The following is a 23,963-nucleotide window of genomic DNA, read 5'->3' on the forward strand; positions in this document are numbered from 1 at the left end:
TTAGAAGACCTGTCAGTGTGTTTTCCACTAAACTTGCTGTATTTTATCAGTTGTCGACTGTTTTTTGCCATTTTTTGCCATCTTCATTGTTGTCTCTCATGCCATTATGTCATTGCCATAGCAGAATTAGAAAAACAATATTTTTCTTGTAAACTACTTGATTCTACTTGACTCTGCTGACACTGAGCGAGCGTCAGCAACAAATGCTGGCTTTTCTCTATTAATATATATTTTTTCGTCATTACCATGTATTGATCATCAATAAATCATTCTGTCGGAGGTTAAGTTCTTACTGACTTAAGGACAAAAACAAAAAAAAATGCATGCAAGCATATTTTATAAAATAACTTTATTTTAATCAAATGCAGTTAACATTACATTGAATCAGTTTAATTGAATGGAGCATTCACATTGTATAGCCATACAAAAAGATATACATATGGAGAAGTGCCTAACTGCATACTGTTTGTATATCGAGTATATAGATTTGTTGAACAAAGAGCCAAATGTGCTGTAAAGTCTCTGCTCAGCAGAGGCCCTTTTTTACAGTTAAATTCTCTGTAAAGTTTTTCCAAAAATAACAATCTTAGGGACGTGCTTCTAAAATTACAGCCTTCGCCAAACGTCAAATCTTCAAAACCTTCCAAAGACTAAATAATGATTGTGTATGTGAAAAGCTGTGACGCTGCAGTGCTTAATGATATAAATGTAGGATCTCTGGGTGTAGGAATCAATCAATAGTGTATTCAAAAGGATAGTCCTGTGTCGGCACCGAGTCAAAGTTGATGCTATCGAACGGGTTCTCAGTTGACCAGTTGTCCACAGGAAACCAGGAGTCATACCAGGAAGTTGTGCTCTCGGTTTCAGGTATTGTTGTAGGAACTGTTGTTGTTGTTGTCGTGGCAACAGGAGTGGTACTGAGCCTGCCTCTCTGTCTCTGCATACGCATCCTGCGTAAACGCAGCAGCCTGAGCCGCCTGAGGCGCTCTGACCTCTGGGCGCTGATATGACTTTCTGTGGTGGGGACGACTGTAGTGGTGGATGGAGTCGTCACCTTCTTAGGGACAAGTCGAATGGGCCTCTTGCCACTAAGCGCCATGATCTGTTTGATGCGGTCCCAGTTGGATTTGGGTAAGGTGAAGCTGCATGGAGTGGCTCCAGTGTCATAACCCACCATGCAGAGTCTGGTCTGAGGGGTGTAGCCGTCAGCCTTGGCTGTTACTCGGTACTCTCCAGGGTTCAGCAGCCGCCAGTAATCACCGCCTGCAGCTAAAATGACACAAGTGTTGGAAATCAGTGTGTGACTTTAACTGTGTGACTTTAACTGTGAGCAGAGCTGGGATTTTCACAGACTGTCTCTTTGTAAAGGATCTCAACCTACCAGTTCTGACATCGTGCCTTATTCCCTCCACTGTTATGGTGGCATTAGACAGTGGGTTTCCTTCCACATCTTTCACTATGCCCTTTATACCACGATTTACCTAGCACAGAAAACAGAACACACACACACACACACACACACACACACACACAAAAACGCAGGTTCCAGACAAAATAGAAACATTATTTCTAGTTTCAATGGAAATCAATAGAGAGACTAGATTTACAGTAATAGTTCATTCAATCTACAGTGTGAGCATCACCTTTACTCTGTTAGACCTCAGAGGTAGCTGCATAAAAATGAGTTTTGTTGCGACGTAACTCTAAAGTGAGTAAAACAGCTTAAAACTGTCTTGGATACACTGTACGTGTGACTGACCACTGGCACTTTTCAGATGTACAGGTCTGACATGATCCTTGACAGATTTTTAGGATTTGTTGTCAAGATTCCCAGTAGACAGGCAGCTCAGGTCGTATCCACTCAGGTCTTACTTGTTCCATGAAAGACAGCAGGGACTCGCGGTTGTTCTCCCACTCTAGAGGTAGTTCACTTTCATGGGGGAACTTGTCACAGCCTAAGAAGATGGAGAGCTCGAAGCAGTTGGTGTGCAGGTAGCTGAAGTCATTCATACCTGCAGCAAAAGGTGACAGACAGCGTTGGCAGATTGTAATTGAATATTTGATAACTTCTGCCTGTTTGACATAAACAGTGGTAGAATATGTCTAAGTACTTTGACTGATAGACAACTAGCAAACTCATCCACTATGTTACATCTCAAAGACAAATGTTTTGTCTGACAGCCTTTGTTACTTTATAGTGAAAACCACATATCTCCAAAAGTGTTATTTTTTAAGGACTGCGATAAACTTTGAGAAACATATTTTACTTTTCGTACATTGAACAGTACACTTTGATAATAATGTGTTCTTTTACTTATACTGTAGTATTTACATAGTGTGGTTATTTGTACATTTACATCAATAAAGCCTCTACGTACTTCCACTGATGATAATATGATAGAATACCTAAACCTTAGAGCATTTCAGGTGCTCTGGCTCTTCACCTAAGTTCATTTGGTGTCTCTAAAGTTACATATGTCCTTTGTTATCACTTACTGCCCACCGTTGGCTTCCAGCTGGCTCTGTTGATGATACCCTGGCCCCCGGTCACGTCATCGCCATGGCAGGAGCCTCTGTAGGTTTCTGTCATGGTGAGGTGGCTGTGAGCATATGACATTGCCAACCAGCGGAACATGGCATCATCTGGTGTCTCCCTCAGAGCCCCCTCATTCTGCCTCTGAATGCGGGCCCAGGTCTCGTCGTTCATCTCAGTGTTTGATCTCCAACGGCGGTTGTCCGTTAGCTTAAACATTAACATAATAAAGGATTATGACACTTGTGCACAATAGCTCATGTACAGTTGTGGAAAAAATTATTAGACTGTCAAAAGTCATCAAAAAACAATGGTTATGCAATAAAGTTTTAACTGCTGTGTGTATCATTTGACTAAAACAGACAGAAAAGAAAACATGGAATGCCTAAAAGCACTGTTTTTGGCAGTACAGTGCCATAGATATTGATGTAAGAACTGAAGTGATTTTGGTTATTATCAAGAAAACATGGAAAATGGATAGATATCAGCTCTTAATTATATTTGTCCAAACAAATGTACCTTTAGTTGTACCAGGCATTAAAATGAACAAGAAATTGAAGAAAACAAGGGTGGTAGAATAATTTTTTCTGTATAAAGTGACTTGTATAAACCAGCCTTACAGAAATGGGTGGACGCTGCATGTCAAATGGGTACAAAACCATTTTTTCTCCCCCCTGTAAGTTAGCTCCCAGCACAAAGGGGCTGCGCTCCATCCAGGATATGATGGCCTTTGTCTCAACAGCAATCTGTGAAAGCAAGAGACAGAAACATGTGACTGTCAGGATTAGTACAGGACAAAAGTATCAGATGCACATTTTACTGATGCTAGTCAGTCTCACAGAGCCATTGAGGAAGTTTTCTGGGAGGGGGATGTGATGATTGGGTACTATACGTGGGACCCAGCCTCTGTCCTCGGCCCCCCATAAGATGCTGTTGAGATCTGGGAAATTCTGGAAGATATCGTAGCCCTCTTCAGTCCAGTGACCCAGTGCCCAGTTCCCCATCTCTGAGCCCTGGAGACAAGTCAAAAACATGTCATGGTTCCTGCAAAATTCATTGTACTTGTGTAACAAAAGAGGACATTTCACTTGCAAACATGTCATATTTATTCTAACTCCTTAACATTATGGTTTATAGTATGGTCTCAATCTGGAAAATAACTCATAACAATAGTAGAATATGTCATGAGTTAAGCAATTATTTCAGGATAGCGATAATATGTTATAATGCTGCAGTATGTAATAATGGTGCCATATGTAATGTGATAATTTCCACCCTCATTTTGTAATAACATGCCACATTTTGCAATAAAATTCTTGAACGCATTTTGTAATAACTTATTACGTATTGTGTCCTTCAAATTTCGGTGCACCAGTAAGTTTCTTGTCAGTAAGACTTAATTAGTGCAGCTTTTGTTTCTCCTGCAAACACATTCTCCATTATAATGAATACAGTTACATTTGATTTAGCTTTGACCAATGAAGCATCCTACTAGTTTAAAAAAAAATTCTAATTAAGCTGGAATGCTTAATGTTGTTTTGCTGGTAAGATGGTTTTTCCACTTAGGGCATCAATTTTAATGGTTTTCCAATGGTTTATTACATAATGCACCAAATAATTACATTTCCTTTTTTTTAAAAAAAAAGTGCTACACCCACATTTTGTAATAGCTGTTGAAATACGTAATAAGTTATTACAAAATGCGTTCAAGAATTTTATTACAAAATGCAACATGTTATTATAAAATGCGGCGTTATTACATAATGAGGGGGGAAATTATTACATTATTTACATGCACAGTTAAAACATAATGTGGCACAACATATGTTGATATGAATAAAAAGCTCCTAAATATCAGCCTCTCCTCTGGGAAACATCTGAGGGTAAAAATCTTAAACCTTATCATGACTAGTAATCTGATTTAAAATGTTGCCAGATCTGAACGTACCATCTCATAGGCCAACTCATAAGCGTCAGGGTTAAGTGAGGGCACCAGGTGTATCCTCACTCCGTCCACCAGACGGCGCACTCTTGGGTTTTCATCATTGTACTCCTTGCACAGAAACTGCATCAGCAGGAGAAGCAGTTCACGACCCAGTGCCTCGTTGCCATGGAGACCAGCTGTGTAACGAAATTCTGGTTCACCTGGAGATGGAGAGATGACAAGGTTCAGACATGTGAATGAAGCTGCAGGTGCTACTGGATGACTGTACATTCATGTGTTCACCTTGACTTAAGAGCTGGACATAGAAAAATACATCAAGAAATCTATATTATAAAAGGGACTGTCTGTGTGTCTCTGGCATCTCACAAAATCTGGAAAGAGCTGACTGCTGTAGTTTGGCATACTTATGTATTTTTGGTCAAGGAAGAGACTAGTGAAAACGGCAAGTTGATAGGACAAATATTTTGGGAGATATTAATAATTATGGAAAAGAATCGCTTCACAATAGTCCTGCCCAGAATCACAGAATCATAGAATTGAAGTGGGTTACCTAGCAACAGATAAACAATAGGGCCACGTTGCCATGGTGTCAAATTTCATCAAGTACAAATTCCGTTGCTAATTTCAGATTTCATCAGAAACAGACATGCCAGTGGAATTTACCAAGAAAGTAAAGGAATGAACTGTATCAGACTCAGAAGTAGGCTTCTTATCCACCACATCTAGAACACTTGTTCCCCAAGGGTCAACGTGCTAGTATGTGTGAACAAAACAAAACATCCATCATCAAAGTTGCCTCACTATGAAGCAATGGGAACAATCATAATGTATTTCTGTGCGGCCTCGAGTCAAGGTTTTGCTGGTTAGGATGGAAAATGTTTCAGATTGGATGCAAGTGATCTCAAGTTGTTTCAGACAGTCATGAGTCAACCAGTTTTTAAGAATACAGTATATCCTCCCATTGTCATCTTCAGCTGCTTCTCGTCATATGAACACATGGTATCAATTCTTAGACAAGGGACACAGTTTACAATTCATTTGACTTGGACAGCCCTGACATGAGCCACATGCTCTGATTCTCTGTCTGTCAAACAGCTGTTCAGCAAATGGGATGATTGTATCACTCATGCATCCTCTGATGGACAGACTCATAAGCACATGTGACACCCTTTAACCTTGTGTTTACCTGTCTCATGCTCCCCTGGGTTGTCAGAGATTTCCATGGCGTACATCTTCAGGCCCTGGGAGCTTTTACCGATGTTGTAGATTCTGGTGATGTTTGGACACTCCTCGTTGATCACCTTCATCATCTGGATGACACATGCAGGAAAGAAAAACAGATCAATTCTTTTATAGTTTGCAAAAATAACAGTTACAGATGTTCTGCAGCACCACTACTGAGTCATCCGACTTAAAGACCTGTCTCATCTCTTTGTAGTTGTGGTGTCTGAAGTCCAGGTCGTCTGATGGGTTGACTTCATTCTCACTTTGGTAGCTGCCTAAAACAAGACATGTGTTCAGAGTAGGTTATAGTTTTGGCTGCAGAAAGGACACTGGTGTATGAGGCTTTTTATACTTTAATGCTGATGGCAATAGAAAATGGAATTAAAAACTTCATCTGTTTAATGACATGTGTTATGTAATACACCTGCAATGCTGGCCATATGTGGTTTAAGTTTTGAAATAGACTGTGACTCTTGAAACTTTACTCTGAGTTTGGCAAAAGCTGAGTTTTTCTTCCAGTGGAGGATTACGTATTCTTCAGTGGAATGAGCAACTCAAAGAAGTCCCAAAGGCCCCGAAAGCCCCATAAAACTCTCCAAACTGATGAAACCATTAAGATAAATAATGTTACGGACTATTTTCTGTTATACTGACTTGGTAGTTGACAGGCCAGGATCTCTGCTCTGAGACACAGGCTGCCATTCCAGCTCTGAGGCAGGATGCGGATGTAGCGTGCCACCACAGGAGTGGCAAACTGACTCATCACTGGGGTGTCTTTATCCACATTTCCATAAAACAACTGTAATAAAGAAGCAAAGCGAAAAGAAGCTACACTATGATGATTCAATGTCTTCTTGGACATAATCTGCATCATTTAGCTTTCACTCACCCATTCTGCATAGCCGTCATGAAGTATCGTCCAATCACGACTGTCATTGCTGAAGGCCACGAAATAGGACGACACAAAATCCTCGCTAGAAAATAAATTATATTAATCAGTTTCATATTATAACTGATCTGTGTGGAAAACTGTCACTGCCAGGCAAAGAAAAATAAACTAATGAATATTTTACTGAGGAAATTATTGTGTAAAAGACATAAAAACCCTGATAAAACTAGTCTTCTCAGAAGCAGTTAGCATTTTTGTAGTGCACTGTTTTGAGCGTAAATTCACTAAACAACCAAATATCACTTGGTGGAGACTCAAATAGAGCTAAAAGGAGTGTGAATATTGAAGTGTTTGGAAGGTGGTCAAAGCTCAGCAACTTCAGATATCCAATTGTAAGACTGACCACTTTATTTACACACCTCACAAACTATGGTTTATTTCTTGCTATGTTGTCCGTTCTTTTAAAGGGTCAATGTCTCATATTTAGTGACTTCTACCAGTGAAGGTGCAGGTTGAAATATACCTTTAAAGGTGGGGTAGGAGATGTTTTCCTGGAGCATGTTTTACTATATTGCTTAAAATCCCCTTCACACCCCAATTGCAACCAATTAAATAAATAATCTAACACACACACAAAAAAAATTGAGACACCTGTGGAACGGACAATACTGAAAAAACCCCATCCAATCGTTTTAAACGGCCCATCGAAATGATTGAATGGTGATATGTCTATCAAACTCAACTGCCATTTGTCCCTCCCCCCTCTATGAGTACAATCCGATAGTCTGGAGGTGTAGCTTTAGGGGGAAGTCTGAAGAAAGGGGTTTGGACTTTGAATTGTGTATTTTCAAAATGTAGCTTGATCGAACCGTTTTTCCAGGATCTCCTACCCTATCTTTAATGGAGGCCAACTGCTATAGAAAGGAAATGGTAAAAATAAAGGCGTAGTCTAAGGTAGATTTACAGACACAACTATAAACATTACATTGCATCTTAACCCTCATAAGACGCTGGACAACAATTACAATGATTTAATCAATACATATCAATACATATCAATGTAATTTATTATTCTACATAAATATAGAAAAATTATGTTGCCTGTTAACTAGGCTGTTAAGAGATCTTTGGTTTATGGATACAGGTTTCCCACCCTATTTCCATAGACTGAGAGCAAAAACAATCAGGGCTACATCACTTCATGCTTTAAAAGAAGTGAAGCTGCAGCAGGACTCACTGTTGTTCTGAGTTTCTTCCCTGAGTGATGACCCCTGTGAACTCCACTTCTTTGTGAGCATCAACCTGAAACCAGTGGTCTTTTTCCTCTGGCTCTGCACACCAAGCTCCTCCATACAGATCATCTTCATTCTCAGAACCCTGCACACAACCGCAGCAGTGTTTAAATTTTACTATGACGACAAATTTGGAAACATTGTACTTGGACGTTGTACTTCAGACTCCCAGTTTTCCTAAATGTGCTAATGTGTACCTGCATGTTGAGGCGTCCCCTTTGTGCCGTGAAGCCGTGGTGACCCTGAGAGGAAGCCAGCAGTTGGTCGTCTTCCACACGGTGAGACTCCAAGCCCAGAGGAGGACACTCTGAGAAGAAAAACAAACACAGACTCACACAAACAGGATCTGTCTGACAAAACTCTAATTCAAAACACTCACTGGCTCATCCCCTGTGGGGGTGACACTGCAGCTGTTAACAAGTCGTCAAAGAGTTTTACTTCTGAGAAGAACTAGATCCTGTAAAACTAAATCTAGTGAATTCATATATGATATTAGCCTTTTCTAAACATTACAGTTGGATGTAATGCTTTCAGTCTTAATCAATAAAACTTATTCTTCTTCTTAACCCATAAAGACCAAAACAGCACCCGATGAACAAAACCATCTACTAATCTAAAATGTGTAAAACCTGTTGATGTAATAATCCTACTAATACATATAAATAATTGGTGTAAAATGCAGTTCGTCATCTTTTCATGGTCATCAGATATGACCCATTTGGACTTTCAGAGGCTCTGTAGTGAACGTGGAAACACCATCATCTTCTACAACACTGATTCACCAGTAAAACCCATGGAGTTGGATCAGTGACAAAGGGCACCGGGTTTATGTTCAGTTAATGATAAATTTTACTGAAAAAGTCACTTTTTCTTCATTTTTCTCTGTTTTTGATAAAGTTAGCCTCAACTTTAATTTGAGCTTTATATGATCATCTACATGATCAGTGAATTAAATATAGTAAAATGCCTGATTTTTACTGAAAAAAAAAGCAAAATACAGAGGATAGTATTAGAATAAAGGGTGATAAATCACTTCAGAAAGGTAAAAATAGAGAGAAAAATACATTTGGAAACTGCCACAAAAGTAGCACTGGGTCTTTATGGATTAAAGTCAAGCTCAACAGAATCAACTCTTCAGTCTTTATGCTTTTATTTCTAAAATAATCCAAAAAAGAAATGAAAGGTAAAAAGTCTTGGAGAAAAAGTGATTTTCTTACTCTTTGGTTCAGCAGGCACAGAAATCTGCCTCAGTCTCTCCTCTTCTTCCTCCTCCCACTGCTTCCGCAGCCGCTCAGCTTTAGAGAGTAATGGGAAAACAATATGTGTCTAAACATGTTTTCACATGGACCCTACTTTCCAGCCAACCATAACGCAAAACATTTCCATATGTGCTGTACAGTGCACCTTCATTTCCACTAGTGCATTCCTCATGTGTTTTTCATCTAAAATATGGGTCACTTTGTCTATATGAGTTAATATCTCAAATAATAGAGAGGCCGCAAGGTTTATCATTGACTGCATACAAAAGATGGACGACACAGCTGCCCCAGTCACTGCTTGAATTATAGATGTTGACATGAGCCAAACTAAAAACTCAAATGTTCAATAAGAGTGTGCCTCATGATGGACAGTGGTATTGCCCACACACTGCTAATGTGCTGTTACCTAATGCATTTTAACTGCACAGACTCTGGTTGCAAAGTTTATTCCAAATGCAAACCCACAGCTCCTGCAACTATACTATTTTGCAGAATGCATTAAAGGGGTTGTCCATTATATACAGACTATGGTCACTGTTTTTGTACAAGGTAGAGTGTGGCATAAAGCTATGAATGGCAAGACCCCCAACACAATGTTAAAAAGTACTGAGCTAGCTTTAGGCATTTCAAACTCAGTCAAATATCAGATCTGTAGTATTGAGACGGTAGCTTGTACCTATGCCTGATTCATGGTAAAAACAGAAATTTACCCAGTAATTATTTCAACCTGAAAAATAACAAGATAATTTGCCAGCAATTCTTTTGTGATGTTTGTACCCCTCTATTTTAATTTACATAAAACATTAACTTGATAAATCATTCAACTCACTGCTGCCACAAAATGACACAGAGAATATCTATACAGTATGTTCCAAGATATATTATACATTTACATTAAAGCAACATTAAAATTGAATGTTGTTTTATGGAGATTTAGACCCCCAGCATTATGCATGTGCATACAAGTGATCAGATACACAATCCAACTGCTGTGGACACACTGTTCCACTGATCTACAGGTGGTGTTAACTTTCCCAGATACAAAGCAAAGTATGCACAGAAGAAGAAGAAGAACATAAACGCGGATGTTAAACTGGAGCATGGATGCAATACTGGAATTAAATGTTAAAGATTTAGATGTTTATTAGGCCTCAGTGGTAAACTTGGCCTTCAGTTAAGTAATGCTAACTTTCCTTTCTTTAATAAGAAAACTACAAGTAATTTTAATCTGTAGAGATCAGACTTTGTCATCAAATCATTTTATGTATGTTTTCTGTTTCCACATCTATCTGCTCTTTCACCCTAGTCATTCTGTCCCATTCTGCACTAACAAGGACATGCACTTTCTTTCCATCAAGAGAATAAAATCCAACCTTTTTCTGCTTTTTCCTTTCGAGCTCTCTCCTCCTCCTCTTCTTGTTTTTTCGCTGCCACTTTGAAGAAAAACAGCAGATGAAGACAACAGTGAACTCTTGACTGATAGGTGAAGAGTGTGCAAAAGTGGTCATTATTACATCCATTTCACTGGTAGACTTACAATCCGCATAGTCATATTCTTCGTACCATGGACCAATGTATGGGATGGCAGTGGTTTCCTCTAAAACAGAAGAAAACAGATAATCACGTTGTGCTTTACAGTTAAAAGGAAACACACTGTCTAATACCAGTCTGTATATTATGTCAGATTTACTCTACCTGGTATGTACATGATGACCTCAGTAGTTGTAGTTTGTTTGTTTCGACGCATCTTATCTGTAGAAAAACCGTAGTTTTACGAAATCCAGCTCTTGTGTTGCTTTTATTGGCAAAATACTTCTATTACCCAGTAAAAGATACTTGAGGAAACATGGAGACACATACAGGACACTAAATTTTATCACATTAAAAGAACCAGAGAAGGGAAAAAACCTGTTGAAAACATTCAAATAATAAATCTGTTTAATGGAGAGCAGGAGTCTTTACATAAAATGTTGCATTTTCACAGCCCTCGTAACCTTGTTGGCAGACAAAAACTTTGTCATAAAAAACCTCATAATACTCTCAGCCCTGACATGTAGATGAAACCTGACATTGCAGTTGTCTGGGTCAGGATGTTTAGTAGGAGTTTTAGCTAGAGATGTTGAAGATGTAAGGTATTTTAAAATATAAATAAGGCAACGCCAGCTTGTTTGCACAATCATAACATTAACATCCACACATAAATATATATATGGATGGATAGGGAAGCCTAAATCTACAGACATATTAGTACCATTGCCTACCCTCCTTCCTCCCGCTAACACCACTCTATAGTTCTTCAGTTAAAGAACAATATAATGCCCAGCAATATAAAAGGGAAAGTACTGCTACTGGTACTACTGTAATACTACTACTACTACTACTACTACTACTGCTAATAATAATAATAATAATAATAATAATAATAATAATAATAATAATAATAATAATAATAATAATAAACATTTTTTTAAAGAATCAATGGGAATCAACATTTCATTTGTTGTATATGATTTGAGATCAGTTCTCATTCCTTTCCTTTTCAGGAATGGGCTCCATATTTTCAGAAACAGGTCTGATGTCCTAAGAGTCAGTGAAGTGACTTGTTCATCACTTGATCACTTTGACATCATGTGAAACAAATTAAATTGTGATGGTGTTGTTGTCATATGTGCAATTTATCAGATTTGTTTAGTTAATTCTTGAATGCATTGTGTATAAATTAGCTTAACAAATGTGCTAAATTGATTGTTCTGTTGTGACTAACTTTTGCATATAGTGAGTGATGCTCTATATAAACATACATGCTAATTTAAATAATATGGACAAAAATAAATAAGAGTCACATTTTCTGTTCAGTTAAAGGTTCAATGTCTAATATTTAGTGAAATCTAATGGTGAAATTGCAGATTATAACCACTTAGATCCCTTATCACCCTAAACTACAGTGGCCCAAAATTGTAACAGTTCCCTCATTATTAGATCTACTGTGTGTTTTGTTCATTGAGCTCTTTTTAGTTTAGGAAATATGAACTCTACAAACACAGTAGGTGACCGCCCCTTAACATTAGATACCACCCACTACAAAATGGAAAAAAGAAGAGCATTATTTTATTTATTATTATTTATTTTAAACACAGACAAACAGATACAACTATTTATTTATTTATTTATTTATTTATTTAATTCTACTTTGTGTTCAACAGAAGTCATGTGTATCTTACCCAGGTCTGGCTCCACAGGCTCCTCCCACTCAGATGCCTTTGTGGTGACAGGGTGAAACACTAAAATAAAGACAAAGTGTTAAATGCTTATAACACAGACACTTTCACAGGCTGCATATAACACGTGTAATTCAGTGAGATCGTCAAATGTTCATAATGTGAGTTTGATGAAAGAGTTATCTGTTCTGTTTACACATCTGTTACAGTTATTATCGTCTTGATTTGTAACTGTACATAATTTCTTCCATTTTCTTCTTCCTAAAGTATACATACATTTGTCCCAGCCGAGTTCAATGAACAGTTTCTCCTCTTCCTCCTCCAGACTGGGATGTTTAATGTCTGGCTGCACAGTAGTGGTGGTGGTGGTGGTGGTTGTAGTTGTTGCCATCGTTGGTGTTGTTGCCTTTGGTTTCTTCGTAGCCTTGGGCTTCTTTGTGGGTTTTGGTGTCTTGGGTTTTTTGGTAGGTTTTGGGGCTTTGGGCTTTTTGGTGGGCTTAGGGCCTTTCTGTTTCTTGGCTTTTGCCTCCTTCTCTGCTGCTTTCTTTGCCCTGGCTACAGAAGAATATGTGCAGAAAAGGAAACATTTAGTTAATTTGAAACCAGCATGTCTGTTTACATGCATATATAACACAAAACCATACAAGTCACATAAAAACATTTTGTAGTGTTTCATTACTTTTTATTGCTAAATATTTCTCTTCAGTTGGTTTTTATAGTTTACTCAATTTGTTTGTCAGTGCAGATGCATTTACTACAGGTCAGGGCAATAAAACGAAAGTGAAGCTCAGACAGACGCTACCACCGCTAACACACAAACGCAGCAGGGTTCATTCTGACAGAGAAGAATTCAGCCAGGTCAGAGGCTTATTTTGGTCCGAGACCAAAGGAGAAAGCACTCAGCAGAATGAAGGACTTTGCCAAGACCTAATAATCTCTGTAGCGAGCTGTTCCTGTGCAGTCATTACTTCAGTGTGCATGACAGGAGAGTTATGTAAAGTCTGGTCTAATGTTGGGTTAAGGGAAATGGATGATGGTTCAGTGGTTTTTACTACCAGTTGTTTTTTTTTTTCTCTTTCTTCTAAATGCACTGTAAAATCATGACACAGAGTACCCACCAAAGGCTGAGATCTGGAAGCCTACCATCAAAAGAGCATGCAGTCAGTAGCCTGTTATAGCCTTGTACACACAGAAATACAAATTGTATTGTTGTATTCTGGTTTAAATTCACTTCTCAGTGCTAGTTCAATCAGTACATAATTACATAAAATGATATTTTGAGGCAGTCAGTTCTATTGTACAAACCTCATTTCCAGATCAGCTGGACCATTTACTGAAATGCAATAAAACTAAAATCTGTGATTTGTTTATTAGCTCGAACCTTAATTTGAATGGCAAAATTACAAATAAAAGATTTCATTGTTTTTACTGATCACTTATTTGATTTTGCACGAGGCGACAAAAGATTTTAATGCCTTAAAAATACAAAGCTGTTGGGACAATGCTACATCATCTTTCCCTCTTATCACAATGCTTTGTGAACTGAGGGTACTATGTTTGTCAGTTAAGCAAGAGGATTTTTTTTGTCCATTCTTGCTGTTTCCAAGACTTGAGCCACTCAACAGTCTGTGGCGGCTGTGTCTAATTCTTTTCCTCATTATGTCCATACATTTTCAATAGGAGACAGATGTGGACTGGAGGCAGGACAGTCCAGCTCTCTGTGACTCTGAAGCCACACTGTTGGAACTGTTGCAGAATGAGGCTGTGAGCATCTATCTCTGTAAAACTTTAATCTATACCTTCACATCAATCATCCTTTGCACATATGCAAATCAGCTATTGGACACCGATGCAACCCCAGACCATCACAGATGCTTCTTTTGGCAAATCGGTTTTTGAACATGAGCTTCTCTGACTACAGTACACACTCCCATTGTCTTCTAGTTCATCTGAGAAAAACTTGGTTCCAGAGGACTCAAACGTTTTATTCTGCAGAGCACTGATATACCTCTTCTTACTCTTCTATCATGTTGCATTTCTGAATGCACTGAATGACAACACTTCTCTGAGGTCCTCCTGAGCCCATGTTTCTATTTTCATCACGCTAACATGACAGCTTCACATGCTTCCCCACCTGAGGATCAAAGGTCCCGCACATTCACCAGTGATTTCTGTCCTTGGGCTATGTGCTTTGAGGTCTCCCTTGACTCCTTCAATCTTTTCATAACATTTTGTAGTTCAGTTTGTGTTGATAATTGATCTTTTTGAAGAGAGTATGGTGCAAAGTGTTGAGCCATGACCTATATCTGCAAAGACCCTTTGGTTCATGCTCCCCTTATGTTCAACATGATCTACTCACCTGTTTGCAATTAACCTGCTAACTGGGGAATACTACAGAACAGTGTTAATGGTACATTCTATAAACTTTTAAGTCTCTGTCCCAACTTGTTTTGAGTTTGTTGCAGGCATCAAAATCTAAATTTGGTTCTATTTACAAAATCGAATTAAGTTGCCTGGTGAAAATGATGAAAATCATTTCTTTGGACATTTCACAGATCAAGATTACACAAATTAACAACTCACAGATTTTAGTTTTGCTGTGTTTCCCAACTTTTATGGAAACAGCAAAACCACATAATGTTGTTTACAGTGTAGTTGTTTTTAAGATCGCATGGTCAAAAACAAACAGATGGATGAATAAGCCTCCAGACTCAAAGGCTGCATGTTTATAGGTGTTGTGTTACAAGCTTTTCTGAAGTGTTTGATGAGAAACTGCTTATAGACTTGAAAGTATAGTGTAGGTAGTTTCATGTTGAATTGCAGGGAATATTACAGAGAGGAGAGCTTTAATCCAACCTTGTTATAAAACCATCAGACTCCAACGCACATACAGAGGGTTGCTTGTTTTCTGCTGTACATGTTTCCTGATGTTCCACTGGTCTTTAAACACAACAATTCCTCCAAGCCAGTTCATTACGCATGTATGATGTAAAGGGTGGCCACTTTTCAGTAATATTATTCACCTTTTCTGGGAATTTCTGAGGATTTAGCAACACTTAGTTTCATTGGAGAACATCTGATTCTCCTTCCAATGTCTTCATTTCTGTTCATATAAACATATTTTTGGAATTGTAAAGTGTCACTGCTAAACAGGGTTCTGTTAATAAAGAATGTGCATGCTCAGCACAGCCTCTGGATCAACAAAACTTTAGAGAATAGTTTTAGGTCTCAAGTTTTGTTAATTATGGCTCTTTATGGAACCTAAATCAGCCACACATGAATAGCTCTGGCTGCTATGGCTTGTGGTTTTGCTTCATGCAGCGGAAAGTTAACATTGAGAACATCGGTGCCATTTCGTCAATGCTACTGAAACTGTGCTGTCTCGTAAATCCTGTGTGCTCCACTTATGGAAAATCATAGTGGAAATACTTGTGCTGTTGCTCATTCTTTGTATTTTTTACAGATGTGTTTTGTCTTGTAAGTCTAATTGAAGTACAAACTTTTAACGGCCACCACCCTCACGATAAAAGCTCATTGTCTAACCATTGAGCTTGATGAAAAACAAGCTACCAAAAGTTTTGCAGTTGTTTATGTACAACCTGTATTCCTGGCCAAGAGAGCAAGTCATGTAAGCAGTGGTTTGGTTTTTACTGCCAAGAAAATGTCAGACCACCAGCTGAATCACTGTAGGTTTTGCTTTGTCATCTCTGACTCACTGTGATGATTTTGTAAAAAAAAAAAACAAAAAAAAAAACAAAACCTTCCAACTACTCTACTATTGTGTTCTCTGAAAACTTTGTAAAGCCTCTGAGTCTCTACATGGAGGTAAACAGATTGTCCTCTGAGAAGAGTAAATGAGGTGTAGAAAAGAAGGTGGAGGCAGAACATTAGATAACGGTTCAAACCAAATATTTCCCTGTCTCAAAGAGTGATTGCAGCCTTTCCTGTCTGCGTATCCTCAAGATTCTTGGCGGCAAGCTGTGGTTAAGAGCTTGGAAAGGAGAAGAGGCCAGGAGGTCAAGACAAATTAAGCTTTCATATATATTTCCTTCTTAAAATCAGTTACAGATGAACAAAAAGCACATTCTGTGACAACATATGCATATGTTCTTGTTATCCTCCAATAAGCTGCTTCTTACCTGCCTCTATTTCCTCAGGTGTTTTCTTCTTCTTTGGTTTTGTCTTCTCCTCTTCCACTACTTCAGCGGGCTCATCTGACATTTTCCTGTCCTCTACCTGTCTCCTGTTCTTGACCAGTCCTCGGGCCTCTCTCACCTGGACCTGGACTCCGTCTAGATCCTTCTCCTTTACATCTTCACCAGCCCAAACCAAAGCGCAGCACAGGCTCACAGCTACCAAAAGGACAAACACCTCAGTCCTCATCTCGCTGATGGAAACACTCCAGTGACTGGGATGAGACAGACCCAGCGTACTCCAGGAACTCCCCTCGTATATGGAACCAGCTGTAAAACTAAACTCTGAATGTCAGGGCAGACTCACAACATCTGACCTGCAGATGCAAAGCTCTGGCCACCAGACTTTGAAGTCCTTATGAACTCTCGAAAGTCATGCCTTCTGCAGACACTGAGAACAAAATGATGAGACACCAGAGCTGCTTCCTTTCTGATGGAGTGTCAGCATGCAGAGAGCTGCAAAACTTTTTAGTGCTGGGAGTTTTAGAGCAGCCTCCTGGAAGAGTTGGAGGGGAGGAAATGCATCTGTCTGGAGTAGTTTTGAGCAGCAGCGGCAACAGCAACACACCTCCCTCCTCCTCCTCCTCCTCCTCCTCCTCTTCTCTCTCATTCTCCTTCAGTCACATCTCTCCCTCATGGCCCTTCACCCCCTTTCCCCCTTTACTCTTCTCTTAGCAAAGGGGGAGGAGCAACTACCACATGTGACATTCCTCTGAGGGAGGTAGGGAGGAAAGGAAGAGAGTAAGGAATAAATTTTACCCTCAGAATTGTTCACAGTCACCAATGGAACACGGAGTGACGGCTTCCCAACCAGACTCATGTGGATTTGGAATGTGTTAAATCTGACTAGGACTGACAACCTCCTTACAAATGAAAAGCAGCGTTACTGAGCTGTAAATGCATGCCTTCACACTTCAGTTTTCACAAGGGTTTTGCTGCTACAGCTTTTCTTTGTCTGGTATGGCCAATAATGCTTGCCTCTCTTCAAAACTACCTTCTTTGCCACTAGGGAGCAGTGTAACAAGCCATAAATACATCACTGACATATGGAATAATCCTCCTTTTAAGGCTCATGAGTAAAGTTACTCACACATATGAATAAATTCAGCAGACGTGAAGTAACCATAACTCATTCAGCTTAAATAATACATTTAATTGTTAGTTTTACTCTCTACAATCTGACATTTTAACATCCAAAATTGTCCTTGTCTTTGTCTTTCCACTGTTTCGTGCCAGGCAAAAGCAGATTTCCATGCCAGAAAACCACCATAAACATCTGAAATGGGCTACAAAACTGCTCTTTATAAGCAATCAATCTATTAATTGGCAATTTGATTAATTTTTAACTTAAAGACTGAATTCGGCACAGCAGTTAGGAAAAAAGTTTCACTGTGAAGCAGCTCAGACTGAAGGGGCACTTAGATTCCCCTCATAAAAATCAAATGTGAAGTGACTGTGATGGCTCCGACTGGTCTGATGTTCGGTCTGGAGGAAAAACAAATAAATCCTGTCTCCTTCACTTTCCAGCAGAACATATTTTCACTGTTGAAGTTAACCTACATCAAGGTAGAAACTCATCATGAGCTTGAAAATGAGTCACTGTGGCCAAATAATTATACAGCTCAAAAAACAAAAAACAGTTAAATACCTAATTGGAAGAATATATAATAGTAACACCTGCACAAAATGCTGGTTTACAAAATGGCTTTTGATGTGGTCCACATTATGGTCATCAGTGGGTCATTCACTAGTACCTCAATCAGAAAAAAACTGCAAACAGATGTGAATTCTGAAGCATTTATTCCTGCATGAGCAAAACTGAGTCATGTTATAAAGTCAGCAGAGGGACATTCCTTTCTGCTCAGTCATCAGAAAATAGAAAGAACTCAAATCTTTTTATCATCTTTGGATAAAATCTCAGCTTTCCTGATAGCATACGTCTAATATCAACAGCATAAGACCCGCTGTTGATGTTTTTATGCTCTTAAGTCCTATAGGACAGAAAAGCTTGTCATGTTTGGTCATGCACACTTCATGAAAAGCTTTTTTTTTTTAAATTTACATTTTGTTCTGTTTGATGTTGACAGAGGTGAAGTTGACCTTGGCCACATGTGTGATTTGGGTTTGCCTATGTTGTGTGTATGTGTGTGTGAGTGAGACAAAGCCTTCCTTATCTCCCATTTTGTCCTTGTTTTCTTTTCCCTCCATCTGTTTCCAATACTTCAACGATGGAGGTGGTTTGAGTGTTTTTAAAAGATCTGTTTCAGATGTGATAAAAAACAAAACAAAAAAAAAAAAAAACTGCCAGAAAACAATCTCACCCCAGCTGATAAAAGATATGACATCTCAGTCATTTCAGTTACACTTTGGATGAACAAACTTCAGTTTATCCTATACAAATCAGTTCACAGCTCTGCTTCTAATGGCTTATCTCATTTGTGTTTTGACAAAGCTGCAATGTGTTTTTGATGGCTGCTATGTTTTTGGTTATAAAAGTTACCATTTATTAGAGCTAAATACAGCTTGTCTTATTTCTGAGCGATGGATGGACAGCGCTGCAAGTTCACACCCTCTGACATCTGAGGATAAGAGCATGTGCTAAATTACATACAGATGTTCACAGACATATGTTTGTGTCTGTGGGTGTATGTGTGTATAAGAGACACAGACTAAAAAAGATTAAAGCAGAGTATTGTTCTTTTAAGTATGTATATTTTTATAGGCTATGTATTTGTTTGACATTCTTGTAGTAGCGTTTAACTTGCCAAAGAACAGTTCAGATGTGTCCACTGTGGACCATCTGTTCACTACAAGACAAGAAACAAGACAAGACAGAACAGCTTTAGTATAAAAAAAGTTTATCAAAATAAGTTATAGCTTACTGTAATTCCATTAGAAAATATTTAACATTTTTTCCTCCATGTTCATTTTCCACTCAGTCCCATTTGCCACAGCTCCTCTAATCAGCAGTGCCAGGTTTGCATGTGTTCATTCAGGTTACATTATGTATCATCTGTAATAATGATATGGCACCAGTGGCAGCGGCGCATACAGATGGAGGGGAGTGCGCTGTTGGCAGAGCAGAGGACTGAAGGTCAGAGCTGAGCCGGAAGAAGGATGTGAGGAGTATGATGAGGATGATGGTGATGATGGTGATAATGATGATGATGGGAAGCCGTGCTGCTCCTCTTCTGCCTCCTTCCCTTGCAGCCGCTCCTTCTTCCACTTGGTGCGTCTGTTCTGAAACCAGATCTTCACCTGCGTCTCGGTCAGTCGGAGCGCAGAGGAGATGGTGTGACGCTCCAGAACTGACAGGTAGTGACATCTCTGGAAGCTGCGCTCCAGGATCTGCAGCTGCTCCAGAGTGAAAGCCGTGCGGATCCGTCGACTTTTTCCCCTCATCCTCTGAACCTTCTTCTCGGAGCATGGAGTAGCTGCCTCCTCTTCTTCCTCTTCCTCCTCCTCCGGGCTGCAGCAGTCACCTGGATGCTGCTGCTTCTCTTTGGGATGATCTCTTGGAGTAGAAGCTTCTAAAGGGAAACAGATGCATTAAGAAATAAATTCAGTGAGTCATAAAGTTAGCAGTTACAAATCGATCAAAACTAGACTGTTTTCTGGGCTCACCTGTGAGTATTTCCGCGTGAGCATCGATTTTTTTCTTTGTAAATTTTGTTGGGTCTAAAATATCATCCACAGAAAAAGGCGTTCTGTGCGTAAGCGGTAATTTGGCTGCGTCTGGCTGCATTTTCAACTTGCTGTGCGTGGACCAAACAGGACGCAGGTACCTCTGTCCCTGCCTGAGCTCTTCTCGGACTTATATAGTCTGCTCCCTCCTGAAAGATATGTAAATTTCATTGAGAAAGTTGCCCAAATAAAGCAGTGCGTCCTGCAGGAACAATTGCGCCCATGTGTCTTTCCTGTGCGGGTGCGCAGACGCACTCCGGCCCCGTGGGACCCCCGTGTGCGCACTTCAGAATGTAAATGTGCGCTCTCAGCTGGGGGGACACCTTGGTTGTTATTTATTGCCGGGCATCTGGTTAAAATGTGCCCCCTTTCTTTGCCCCCGTGTTCGTTATTGTGGATGAGCTTGTCATTATTTGCAAATGTGAGATTTTACGCTGGTAGGACACGTGAAGGCAGTTTGTGATGCTAATTGATGGACTCATCAAAGGAAAGTTTGCGCCTTTTCTCCCTTGGGTCCCAGTTTCCATAGTTCCATTTGTCTTGTTGACTACGACATCCCCACAAAGCACTTAGGTTAAATTAGAAGCACTTACAACTTTATGAGGCTGTTCACCATTAATACAACGACCCCACTGTTAAGATGACACAAAATATTTAGTTACAGTGTTTTTACATCTATTTATGCTCATAATATTTTAACCAATTGTCATATTTCTGAATGAGACCTTGATTAAACTAGTTATTTAATGCAGAAAGAAAGAAAGATTTGACCGTTAGTTACATATTTAAGTGGTAGTGTTTCAAATTGTATACTAAAAAGAGAGATTCATACTGTTGTTTTATATTTAGAGAAAACTTAGTACTAATTCATATTAAATATCTAAATAATAATTATATTTTTGTGGCTACTTACAATGAATTTATCTGTACATGTAACATTTCTTCTGCCACCAATTATTATAATATTATCTTTTGCTTTTTGCATTTTCTTTGTGGTGAAAAGTCCTGATTTTATTCATTGACCAAAAGCTTAGAGTAAATACAGTAGCTGTTAAATAAAGAAAACTGAAGAAAAAGTGACTTTTTTGTTTTTGTTTTTAAAAGCAAATTATATCAATTACTGAACATATAAGTGTTTACAGCCAGTGTCATTTTCTAAGTAGATGAGTTTTCTTAGTGAATCAGTGTTGCAGAAAATGTTCACCTTCTTTATGAAGCATCTGAATGTCTAAATAAAACACATCTGATGGTGCTGAAAAGCAGAGAAACTACATTTTACCTTAATTATTTCAATGTATTAATAGGATTAATGGGTCAAAAGTTTTTAAACATTTTAGATGAGTAGATGCTTTTGGTTGCTGGTGACTGTGATTGTCTTTGAGGGTTATTTAACTAGTGCATGTTAGACAGATGTCTTCAAAGCTATGTTTTCTTTGACACTTTAAGCTGTTTGGTGGTGCGCTTATTTTATTTAGCTCTTAGCATATCATAATATTCAATATAAAACCCTCTTTGCACCTATTGCATCTGTCCTACATAGTTTTATCTGCCATTAGTAGCTTAATTTACTTCACAATACAGCCCGCAGTCCGAGCTTTAAACCTACATTACAGGTTCTAGTTTGTTAATGCCCAGAGTGGCCATTCCTCACGATGCAAAGGAGGGTCCACAGGGGTTTAGTTATGAAAGTGGTGCAGACAGTGGCAGCAGCTGTCGGTGTGCTCCAAGCTACAGACACCTACAGAGAAACTGGTATTGAGAGGACAAGAAGAGGCCGGCCCATTAGGACAATTAGCAGATGTCACCATAGGCCTGACCCTCTCTGACCCTGGGCTTTGTGGAACAGGACACAGGAATAGAGAAACTCAGGGGGGGAAGTGGTGTGAAAAAATGTGAGGAGGAGGAGAAGAAAAAATGATAAGGAGAGATAATGTATATAAGAGAATACTGGAGAGTAGGAAAATAGTACATGAATAATGTTAAATATTGCGATATGTTATCATATTCAGCTGTATTATTACTCCTCGGATGCATTTAGGGTACAGTCTCAATTCAAGCACTTAAGTGAAGTGAACATTTTTTCCACAAAGTTATGAGCATACAATTGAGTGTTTTATTTGTTTTTTTAAACTGTATAGCCTACAAAGTGTGTCCGGTTTACATGGTGAAAACACCAAGAATGAAAGTCCAAAACCAAAGATTATATCAACCTACTTATGTCGATATTCAGATGTTGGTGTGTGAACAACAAAAATGTATAAATTGTGTGGGCCATGTATCCATCACATGCAACACTTAAATAATCTTTTTACATACAGTTGCAGAAAAAATTATTAGACCGCCCTTGTTTTCTTCAATTCCTTGTTCATTTTAATGCCTGGTACAACTAAGGGTACATTTGTTTGGACAAATATAATGATAACAACAAGAGTATCTTATAAGAGTTTAATTTCAGAGCTGATATCTAGCCATTTTCCATGTTTTCTTGATAATAATAAAAATCACTCAAGGTCTTACATCAATATCTATGGCATTGTACTGCCAAAAACAGTGCTTTTAGACATTTCATGTTTTTTTTTCTGTCTGTTTTAGTCACATGATACTCACAGGAGTTAGTATTTGATTGCATAACCATTGTTTTTGATGACTTTTGATGGTCTAATAATTTTTTCCACGACTGTTTATCAAATGCTCGAATATTGTTTTGTGATATCAAAATGCCAGGGTTAACACACTGTAAAATACTCCTCTGGTTTGGTGTATGTTTGATAAACACACTCTTACTTCAGTACATCGATAAAAATGAAAATGGGATTCAACAACCATATTATCTATTATACTGGGGAAATTCTGCTTTTTCATTAGTGTTTCAGTAGTTGTGCTTGTGCAATATGATTCTGGGCTATGTGTAACAAATGTTATTTGTCCAATATCAATGAAATATAAAGATGTTTAAAGACAGACACTGTAATCTCTGCTATCAAATGCTTCAGTTGTAGTTGAGAAAAGGTTGTCTAATCAAATGAAAAATGCCTGGAAACTAACTGTAACTTTGCATGAATGACATGGAGGTAGAAAAAAAAAACTGCTTACCTATTCATAACTTCCTCACACTAAAGTCACAGATGTGTATGAGGAAAGAGGAGGAGAAAACAGAACTATTATCCTCCTAACAATGACTTAAAGGCATTTATTGCCCCACCCAGGGGTGCTCTCAGGATTCCTGTGCTCTTTTGTGAGACGTCTGCTGGCACACTTGTCTTTGTGCCTGATGAATCTTCACTGGTGCTGAAACGACCCCTCAAACTTTTAAATACCATTAAGAAAGTACATGGGGTGGTCTCATATAATCACAAAGGATTTTATACAGGTCCTCACTTTGTAAAAAGCCCATGGAAAAGAAAAAGGACATCTGCATATAAAAACTCATCAGGTTAACTGTAACTCACTGTATCCATGGTATAAGTCTCCACTCTTGGTGAGTTTAAGAAAACTGTGTTTATAAGTTATTATCAGGGAGTAACATGAGTTTGACAGCTGAATGCTGCCAAGTTTTCTGTTCCTGTATGGATCTCTGTGACAGCATTTGATAAACTCAGCCTCTGAAAAGGGATTTTCATTCTTTGGGCTTTTCCAGTTTTCATCCAGAAACCACTGGCTGCACTTTCAGGCTCATACAGAGGCTCCAGAAATCTTAACTTCTCATCCATCATTGTCTGTGGAAAT

The 23,963-nt window shown here is 38.8% G+C and overlaps 2 protein-coding genes across 2 annotated transcripts; both read right to left on the bottom strand.

Moving 5' to 3' along the window:
• Window positions 1-334: 334 nt before the first annotated feature.
• On the bottom strand, window positions 335-17,163 carry aebp1a (AE binding protein 1a). The gene is made up of 20 exons (XM_030150149.1): window positions 16,500-17,163; window positions 12,637-12,915; window positions 12,364-12,423; window positions 10,838-10,894; window positions 10,680-10,739; window positions 10,516-10,575; window positions 9,101-9,178; window positions 8,081-8,190; window positions 7,829-7,968; window positions 6,592-6,676; window positions 6,357-6,501; window positions 5,898-5,977; window positions 5,665-5,788; window positions 4,482-4,678; window positions 3,373-3,546; window positions 3,154-3,279; window positions 2,497-2,743; window positions 1,873-2,012; window positions 1,382-1,481; window positions 335-1,269 (listed from the first exon to the last, which is right to left on the bottom strand). Exons 1-20 carry the CDS (start codon window positions 16,741-16,743, stop codon window positions 731-733), a joined length of 3,045 nt encoding a protein of 1,014 aa, XP_030006009.1. The 5' UTR covers window positions 16,744-17,163; the 3' UTR covers window positions 335-730.
• A 2,315-nt stretch (window positions 17,164-19,478) lies between these two features.
• On the bottom strand, window positions 19,479-20,378 carry pnx (posterior neuron-specific homeobox). Its single transcript, XM_030150702.1, has 2 exons — window positions 20,178-20,378; window positions 19,479-20,083 (listed from the first exon to the last, which is right to left on the bottom strand). Exons 1-2 carry the CDS (start codon window positions 20,296-20,298, stop codon window positions 19,563-19,565), a joined length of 642 nt encoding a protein of 213 aa, XP_030006562.1. The 5' UTR covers window positions 20,299-20,378; the 3' UTR covers window positions 19,479-19,562.
• Between the last annotated feature and the right edge of the window lie 3,585 nt (window positions 20,379-23,963).

The sequence above is a fragment of the Sphaeramia orbicularis genome, chromosome 12, assembly GCF_902148855.1.
Source record: "Sphaeramia orbicularis chromosome 12, fSphaOr1.1, whole genome shotgun sequence".
Lineage (NCBI taxonomy): Eukaryota > Metazoa > Chordata > Actinopteri > Kurtiformes > Apogonidae > Sphaeramia > Sphaeramia orbicularis.